Below are 10,112 nucleotides of genomic sequence, written 5' to 3'. Positions count from 1 at the left end.
AAACCAGTCAGAGACTTCACGCTTCTCCAGTTACTCCTCCACTGTCACGAGGCATCAGACTCTTTCAAAAGTCTCCTCAGAGACTTTATCCACCCAAACTATTGAAAATGAACTTCCCCGTCACTAGGTGTCCCCTCACTGAGGGGGATGTGTTGGCAGAGTTCTGTGTTTCGCTGCCGGATACCTTATACATCCAGGGACACGGAGCTTTGTTTTTAAGATCTCCTCCCACTGGAATATAGAGTTCCATGAACAGGCCACAAATACAGGTGAAAGGAATGGATTTTGCCCTGCGTGCCCATGGAGGCTGCTTTCTGGAAGATCAGCGTTTCTGAGTCGTCAAAGGCCGTGGCCATCCCTCAAGCCCCGCCTGCTCGAACTCCCTGGATGTCACTCTGTCAAAACTTCCCACTGCTCTTCCTTGGGCGCGTTTTCTTCTTTTGGTCAGCAAAGTCCAGGTAACCTCAAGGCTCTCTCCTGGACCTTCCTAGTTTCCCTCTCTGCATACTCTCAGGGAGTGCAAATACTACCAGATTCGACTCTCAGCTCAGATTATCCCAAGACAGGTCATGGGGAGGAGCTCTGTTCTCAGAAGCCAGAGGCATGAAAAACAGGTGGAGGATGACCGTGTCTCTAAGGATTCTTGGCAATTCTCAGTGGAGACCAGTTGCTGGCATGGCAAGCAAATGATTTCCCTTTGTCTACCAAATCAGATTATTTTTTAAGGACAGCATCGTAAATGTTAATAAAACAAAAGAAGGTACACAAAATAAAGTAGTATTTAAGGGTTGGAATAAAAAGAACGACTAAGCTGCTGCCCAATTGCTATTTTAGTGCAATCTAGTCTAATCTGATCCCTCACTCACGGAGCACCAATACTTTGTGGAAGCCCCTCCAGAATGTGTTTCTTCTGCTGAAACCAGAAGGAATTTACTATCGTGAGGCTTGAGCACGAAACGGCTCACACCTGCCTTTATTCTTTTTCGTTGTTCTAGCTGTGGAGAGCCCAGGCAAGGTGGCCTTCAAGGGTTCCAGGTCCCGAGACTCAAGTTTTGATAGCTTTGTTATTAATCCTGTGAATTCCACCAATATTCATTTTGGCCACACGACCCCAAGATTCCCCTTTCTGTTTAAGATCATTTGAGCTGGGTTTCTTTCGTTGTCCTCAAAAGACTCCCTTTTAAATTGTGTTTTTAAACATGACAACTGTGTCATCAAACCCTCTTGCCAGAACAAGCCTATCCTATCAAGGTTAACCCATTACAGATTTTCAATTCGTGTCTCCCAAGTGCTCTGTAATTGCTCCATCCTCCTCAAAAATCTCTACCAGCTCAGACCTGCCTTAACAATTGGCTTGCAAACATCAGTAACTTCTCATGCACTAGCAACCAATTCTCAATACTTTCCAAACTAGATGGCTTTCAGAGACCCAAACTTTTTTTTTTTTTTTAAGATTTTATTTATCTGACACAGAGAAAGAGAGAGCTCAAGCAGGGGGAGCAGCAAGCCGAGGGAGAGGGAGAAGCAGACTCCCCGCTGAGCAGAGAGCCCCAGCGGGGCTCCATCCCAGGACCCTGGGATCATGACCTGGGCTGAAGGCAGATGCCCAACTGACGGGGCCACCCAGGCGTTCCACCGAATGTATCTTCTTACAGGAAGAAAACACCCCCCCCTTCATGTGGCTCTACAAAACACGTTCCTTCCTCTTGTCTTCAATGAATCTCTATTTCCTTCCACACTGATCTCAAAGTTCACCTTCTTCAGAAAGCCTTCCTTGTTCTTCCTGCATAGATTTAAGTATTTCCTCCTCTCAACTCCCACTGCCATTAGTAAAACCGTGCCCTCTGCAGAGCTTCCATCCCAAACCCAGTGGGGTTTTAATGAACTATTTACTCATTGACTCCCCGCCTTAAACTTTGAGTACTTTGAGGGGCTGCGTTTTATTTTGTCTCTATATTCCCAGTACCCAACATATGACAGACACTAACAAAAAAAAAGTAATAACAAATGATTTTTTTAAGAATTTATAAAATAAGGACAAGTACGGAAAAAGAAACGATAGCACAGTTTCCTCTCAAGGAAAAAATACTCACCTGTATAAACTATGCTAGCTCGTATATAAATTAGAGCCAACAACAGATGATACAGGTATTCAAAGGGTAGGTGTGATCAATAAAGATGCAAAATTTGGGGAGGACTTCATGAAGGAGTGAAGTAAACTCTACAACTGAAGGAACACGGGGATTTAGATCAATGCTGTGGGGCTTTTCCTATTGCTTCAAATTAATTCTAAATGACTTTAACTTAAAATGAAAAAATGTAGTCAACATACAATGTTCAAAAACTCATGGAGAAAATGAACAGAATATACTTCATTATAGAACTCTCTAATAAGGCAAATACTACTGGTTTTCAAATGTTTTATTATGTACACATTTATTTTTAGTTGCTTTTCCAAATGACATCTTAAGCTGAATGCCAATACATAAATCAGAAGTAGCTGAGGAGCGAGGAGGGACTGCAGGGCTCAGAATATTTCCAGTAGAGCAAGGCCTCCTCTAGCTCATCGGTGCCCCATGTCTCTTGCAGGGAACCCCTGAGCTTTTAAAACCTAATTTCAAAAAATCTTTGGAATTGACAATTATCTTATTTATATGGTAAATAACACATTTCTTTGATGATTTGGAAAAATACTTTTCTTGTTTTTTGTTTTTTTTTTAAGATTTTATTTATTTGAGAGAGAGAGGAGAGCGAGAGAGAGAGAGAGAGAGAACACAAGTGGGGGTGGGGGGAGGGGCAGAGGGAGAAGCAGGCTCCCTGCTGAGCAGGGCGCCCAATGCGGGGCTCGATCCCAGGATCCTGGGATCATGACGTGAGCAGAAGCCAGACACTTAACCGACTGAGCCACCCAGGTGCCCCAAGAACACTTTTTTTTTTAAAGCCTCAAAAGTTATCAATTCAAAGAAAACAAATATAGAACATTAAGCATTTATTCAGTAGACAAACACTTATTGAATGTCCTCTATCTACCAGATACTGTGTTAAACACATTTGGTCATATGTACACCTATAATATTAAAAATAAGAAAACCACAAATCTGCACAATAGATATATTATCTAAATATATCACAGATCTCTATGACAGTACAGTGGGGTGAGGAAGAAGCTGTGAGAGATTCAGGGAGAAGGAGCTGAGAACAAGAGAAGGAGAGATGAAAAGGGAGTCACAAGCGGAGGACAGGAAGAAAGTCACAGACACACTAGGGAAGGCGCTGGTGGGGGCCTCCCCGCACACCACGTCCAGCCCCTGGCCCTGTAGCTTGCCACGGGCAAGATGGCGCCCCTCCCACCCCAGGTTCCACAGCGGCATCCTGCCCTGCTTGGCCACCTATTCCCAACCACATCACTGTGCTTTCTTGGCTCACTCTTTTCTTCCTACTCTGGATATTCCCTGAAGTTCAGACCTCGGTTCCTTCCTCTCTACTTTCCCTGTGAACTGATCTCTTTTGAATACTTCACTTAACCACCATCAAGCCATCACCTGCCACCTGGGATGTGACCCATAACACATCTCTTCAGACAGTCCACTGCTGTTTCACAGACACAAAGTTCATCTGTTCTACTCTATCCCAACTTTCCCAGACCCATACGGTGAACATTTACTTAGTCTGAAACTTTTTGCACTGTTCTACAAAATCAGGTCTGTCACAATTCTTGTCAACTTTTTAAAACTTTTAACCGAAGTACCTATTTTCTTTTCCATGTCCAGTGTCCTGACCTCAGGCCCGGTCACCTTCTCTCACTGTCACACTGCACTAGCTTCTTTACCTCCAAGGTTTAGTCTCACCATTTCCCACCCACTGAAAAGTCCTTAATCTACGGATTTCGGCGAGACATCAACCATTCCCAGAACGACTAATGATCCCTACTATTTGATCCCATTCTACGTGTACAACTAGCTTTTACGATCCAACACTTTGGAGCCTTCCTGTGGCTTGGTCAGTGTCCCCATCAACCCTCCAACATGCCATGCTTATGAATGGTGGGGGTTTGTGGCTATGCTCTGTCTTTCCAATTAAATAATCTTTGTTTTCTCCTTTACTTACCCCAAATTCTGTCTTTTTAAAGTAAACTTCAAAATCACACTGTTTCTGTATCTTTCCAGCTTTGTGTGCGTATATAAGCCTCTAAAGTCCCTGAACTCTTGTAGCACTTAATGTCTGCACTGGTTATTTTGCTTATAATCACACACTCCTTTATATTATTCATATTTGTCCTGGTCTGTCCCAAAGGGATATAGGGCCTTTTATTCAGGGTAACTGTGCATCAGGGAAAAGGAAGTAGTCAGACCTCTTGGGAACTGCTGGACACTGGTTGCAAACAGATCCTAATTCCAAGAGACTCAAAACATGCTCCACCAGTCAGAGCTGGGGCTTATGGAAGTCAGGTGATGAATGGAGTTGTAGCTCATATCCATCTCAGTGCGTCCCTGAGCCTATCCTGCATTTATTTCCCTAGTTGTGGAAGGCGTAATTAGAACAGACATACTCAGCAGCTGGAAGAAGCACTGCATATGTGTTTAGTAAGAAGTCGACTGTTTGACCAAAAAGACATGAATTTTGTAAAGACATCTTGCTTGTGTTTTATAGTATTACTTCTAAATAAAGCAAAACCTTTTGAAGATAGTTGCATTTTTCCAATTATTGACATATCTACACCTCCTGGTGATCACTTTACGAACGGGATTAAAGCAAAATGCTCGATATCAACATCTGAGCTGGATATTTTCTACTGAATCCCGAAGTGGTCCATACATCATCTTCAGCTTATCCAGTTTTCTTGATGATATTATTTACTATTTCCTTCCAAGGGTTCAAATATCTTTGAATTATGTTCTTATTAATAGCCTTTGAGTTAGTGATTAGGGCAAATAGTATACGTTTAAATTAGATAACTCACCAAATGTCAACATGTTGAGGATTTTCTTTTTGACAGCGAGGGCAGAAATATGTCATTCTGTTACTCTCTCCTAAGCGACACACTGTTATTTTGCAACAACACTGACAACAGTTAGGACGCTTATAAACCTTATAGTGTTTAGAGATAACAGATCCCGTTTTATGGCACTAAAAACAAACAAACAACATTATAATATTATCTATAAAACAGTGTTGCTAAAGAGCCAAAGATACATTCCCGGAAGTCATTTCTGAAAATAATCTGTTGAAAATTTACATGTTTGTACCTAAGTCCATATAATCTTTTCTTTCATCTGAAAAAAAGGTATTGACAAGATTCAGCAATATTTGTCAAACAAGATTTGTGTGAAATAATTAAGCCATTATTTTATAACTTATTAGTATTCAAAATTGTTCTTTGCATAGCATTATCTTTTTATCTAAATGGGATGTAAAAGTTCTACAATTTAAAATGTCTTTTATGCTTTTAAGTTTTTTTTAAATTAAACATAATTATGTGGTTATTAGAAAAAAGACTAGATTAGCTAGAAATCTGATTATTTTTAGAACACTAAAGCTGCTCACTTTCTTTCAACAGCCAAAAACAAAAAATTTATTTCTACAGTGAAAAACCTGAGATCATCTTTTTTCGCTGACCTGACAAAGGATGCTTTTTCATTTTTAATCTCACAAATTCACTAAAAAGGAAAATAAAAATTCAAATGCCTTCCTAGCAAAGAACATGTCCCATTTGGTATACATTCTAATTCAAAAGACATTTTGATATTCTGTCACAGTTTTATTCTACTCATATATTTAAAGCTTGTAAAAAGACAATGTTTTGGGTTTATATCAGCACTGTAAAAATCTCAGGGCGCAGAAATATGACTTGCCATACATAAGTTGAAAATTACACAAACAACTTCTATTGATTTAAGCAAAGTATTAAAATATCCAAAACTTAATCTGGGTCAAAAATGGGTAGTGGTCTACAATCACCTTTCCCTGAAAGAGTAAGTAAGCACACAGAATATTAAAATAGCCATAATGCTCAAGGCAGACTTGTAAAGCAAGAAGTTCGTGAAGACTTTAGGCCAATAAATGAAGACTCCTATCATACCTGCCTTTCTGAACATAGTAAAAATAAAAATTTTGAATACAGAAAATGGACTGTGGAGGGAAAAAAAAAAGACATACTTATTATACTTTGTTGAAAAGAGAACATGTGTTTTTCTGAACTCTATACATGCACATGTATACACATAAATATTACTTTCTAAATTTACAGGTCAACAAGTACTTCATTCTCAAACAGTCTTTGTGGTAGATAGAAAAATATTATTATCCCATTTTACAGATGAAGAAACTAAACCTAAATTATCTAAATAATCTAAACCACACAGATAGAAAGTGGCAAAATCTGACCTAATTGAGGTCCATTTATTCCAAAGAGTTGAATCTCCCTCTCTCTGGAGTTCCTACATTTTACTTTCAGATGTCCATAAATAGAACAAGAATCTAAGTAAAATGCTAACACTGTTGTTCCCCAACTTAGTATAAAGATAATTTAATACAATTATTGTTAGACGAGTTTAGACTGACCCATGACATGAAATTTCTAGAAGTGAATTATGCCACCCACAGGTCCCTCTCCCTTCCTGTACCTCTACATACTGACCACTAGATGGCTACAAACAGCCTTAACATTTTTGGTGCAATCCAAAGGGAAATAGTTGACATTTTACATAGTAGAAACATTTTTCCTCTTACCCTGTAAAAAAGAATGCTGAAGTCACGTATCATTTTCACAAGGTAATGAGTCTGTTCAGCTGTCAACTGACAAACCTTAAAATAGAAAAACAACTGAGGACAGTTTCATAACTTGTTACTGTTGAAAAATAATACCAATTGCGAGTTCTAAGAAAACTATACACAGATTTAAAATATATACATTTCTTCTAGATCTCTATTCCTTACACATCTATTTAGCGTCATTAACAATGGCTTTAAGTGACGGCACTACATATAAAAACATACCATTCTTGTTTATAAATTTTAAATACAAGTAATTCTAAATGAGTATCTCTTCTGTATCAGACATCGTCAAAGTCCCAGCATTGTGTGTCAGCCACCTTGAAAAGTCTCGCTGGATTTGCAAAAACAAAACAAAAACAAAAAAAAAAAAAAGAAGGAAGGGAGGGAAAAGGGGAAAATCAGCACAGGAATAGATGACCATCAAGGTCACTATCGAGCTTTAAAAAGATATGAATTTATATACGTGTATTAATATCAGAGGACTTGTTAACACCTGGAAGAACTCAGAAATAGCCCTTACTGAAGAATTTTTTGTGTCATGGCCTGGCATAAATCTCAGTGTTATCTTTGTAGAATACAATATCATTTGGCATGTGCTTTCAATGGTGATGTCAGAAAATATCCTGTCTGATGACTTACCCTTGCTTATGTACATGAATGTAAACAAACATCTATATACAATAGAAACAAATTTATCAGTGACTATAAAACCTAAAATCATTGAATCAACATAATCATTATGAGAATATTATGTATATTTTTCATTTATTTAAAGTTTAAAACAAACAGTTTTGAAACTGAGTTATTTTTTAGCATATCTTATATACTATGTTTAGTCAAATGTTAAACTACTTTTTCAATAATTGTGCATGCGTTTTTAGGCGGCTAATAGCTAAACTTGAGAACTGTCATTAATTTTTAAACTCCCAGACATATGGGCAAATGATCTTTTACTAGATGAAATGGCCTGCTGTATATACAGATAAAAAGTAAATTCCCAGTTTATCATAGATAATGACAGTACTCTGAGTAACAATATTCTGGGTTCTTTTTTTCTAAAACATTTTTCCATTGAGGTCTAGATGATTTTAAAAAGCTTGTTCTTATTAAAATTCTGTTTCATTACTCCCATGTTACAGAAATTTAACCAACTTGTTCCAAGAGTCAAAAAGCAGAACCTAATCTAGAAAAATCACTAACTGGTTTCTTTGAAAACTTATTTCTTACTGATTTGGATTTAACGAAAACTATCTAGGAAATAATTACAGAAAATCAAAAGGTATCTTTGGACTCATGCAAAAAATGATTTCTTTTAAAGAGACCAGTTGGATGTAGATAAAAGCCCTAAAGTAGAGTCGTTCCCTTAGAAACTAAAATATACATAGCCTTCTACCTGGCTTTGGGTTCTAATCTCTCTGACTTTGTTATAACTTGGCCCTATTAATCACCATTCTCTTTCCTACAATTTTAACCTTTCCCTCCTGACTATTTTTTTCTTATATAAATAAATTTGTGTCTCTGCAGTTGAAGAACCCAAGGAAAATACAACAACCACGGTCCTTGTCCTGACCGCCCCCCCCAGTGGTCTGTGTTTTCCCTTTATTCCAGTAGAGCTGTTTTACAAGTGCTCCAAATTTTGTTTCCATCTCCCCACTAGTCCCTTATTCCTCAGTCCCCACTAGTCCCTTATTCCTCAGTCCCCACTCCCCAACTGCAATGCTTATTCCCTCGAAACAGCATTTGCTAATGTCAAAGTAGCGAGAAATAGGAATACAGGAGTGTGTATAGAGTGTGAATTTAATATGCCAGGTACAAAGAGCAAGTTGTGAGCTTACTTCATTCCTACACCCAAAAAATAATTCCTGAATGCCTTCCTTGTGCTAGACACCACGTTTTAGAGGCTTGGATCCATCCTGTGAACACAACAGATACCTTCCTCATAAGAGCTGGTGATGTAGCAGGAAGAGACAGATTTTAAATAATAAATCTAACAAGTAAAAATTAGGTTATGTTCGAAAGTGATGAATGGTATGGGGGAAATATAAAGCAAAGCAAGTTATAGAAGACAGGGAAGGTGAAGTGGGAGGAGGGGACACACGGAGTGGACAGTGTTGGATGCGTTGAAAAGCTGACACGAACAAAGACCACAGAAGTCTCTCTTTGGGGACAATGTTTTACTGAAACACAGACTTGAGTGTTCCATGTTGGTCCCTCAACAGTATCTAAAAATACAGAAATGGGGGGCGGAGCAAGATGGCAGAGGAGTAGGAGACCTGGATTTCCTCTGGTCTCAGGAATTCAGCTGGATAGGGATCAAACCATTCTGAACACCTACAAACTCAACAGGAGATTGAAGAAAAGAATAGCAACAACTCTCTGAACAGAAAAGCGACCACTTTCTGGAAGGTAGGACGTGCGGAGAAGTGAATCCGAGGTGATATTTGGGAGGATAGACGACGGGGGAGGGGACCTCCAGGCACTTCTGGCAAGTGAAAGAGTCACGGAGCACAAAATCGGAACTTTTAGAAGTCGGCTCTGCTGCGGGACGTCGCTCCGGTGGCTAAGTGGGGGGTGGAAACCTCGCAGGACACTGTGGTCTCAGGACCCTCGGGGTCACAGAAAGATCGGGGGTGCCTGAGTTTGGCAGAGCTCCCGGGTATCGGAGCAGGGAAGCCGGCTGCAGAGACAGAGTCCAGGCGCGGGCTCTCAGCTCGGGGTTGCCATAAACCATGATCCGCGGCACAGTCGGGCCCCTGCTCCTCCAGCAGGGACCCAACAAGCGGCAGATCCGGGGAGACTCCCCTTCCTCCCCCGGGAGGAGCAGCGTGGGAGCGCACTACAGGGATCTGCTGGGTTTAGAGACTCCACCCAGGGCCGGGTGCCGGAGACAGAAACGCAAGGTCACAGGCCAGGTGAGCAGGGAGTGCGGCCGGACACCAGGGAGACGGGAGTGACTGACCGCTCTTCTCTGGGGGCTCACTGAGGAGAGGGGCCCTGAGTTCTCAGCTCCTCCAGGGCGGAGATTGGGAGGCCGCCGTTTTCACTCTCGGCCTCCAAAGATGTACGGAAAGCTTGCAGGGAACAAAGGCTCCCGAGGGCAAACCCGAGCAGATTACTTAGTCCGGCCGAGGAAAGGGCAGGGCAATTCCGCCTCCGGCAAAGACATTTGGAAACCATGGCAACAGGCCCCTCCCCCAGAAGATCAGCGAGAACAGCCAGCCAAGACCAGGTTTACCGATCAATGAGAACAGCAGAACTCCAGCACTAGGGGAATAATGCACATAGAATCCAGGCTTTTTTACCATGATTCTTTAGTCTTTCAAAGTTAATTTTTTTTT

The 10,112-nt window shown here is 40.5% G+C and overlaps 1 protein-coding gene across 2 annotated transcripts in view; it reads right to left on the bottom strand.

Annotated features, from left to right (window-relative positions):
- The window catches only part of NEIL3 (nei like DNA glycosylase 3), a 53,209-nt gene that overhangs the window by 18,069 nt on the left and 25,028 nt on the right, over positions 1–10,112 (bottom strand). For both annotated transcript variants that reach the window (XM_081807257.1, XM_081807252.1), the window contains exons 5-6: positions 6,730–6,804; positions 4,961–5,127 (exon numbers count right to left, since the gene is read on the bottom strand). In XM_081807257.1, the coding sequence (XP_081663383.1) occupies positions 4,961–5,127; positions 6,730–6,804 (242 nt within the window). The remainder of the gene's footprint in view (positions 1–4,960; positions 5,128–6,729; positions 6,805–10,112) is intronic.

Source organism: Leptonychotes weddellii, chromosome 2 (assembly GCF_054177405.1).
Source record: "Leptonychotes weddellii isolate Sample4059 chromosome 2, ASM5417740v2, whole genome shotgun sequence".
NCBI classification, from domain to species: Eukaryota; Metazoa; Chordata; class Mammalia; order Carnivora; family Phocidae; genus Leptonychotes; species Leptonychotes weddellii.
This window is presented reverse-complemented; position numbering and strand designations above follow the sequence as displayed.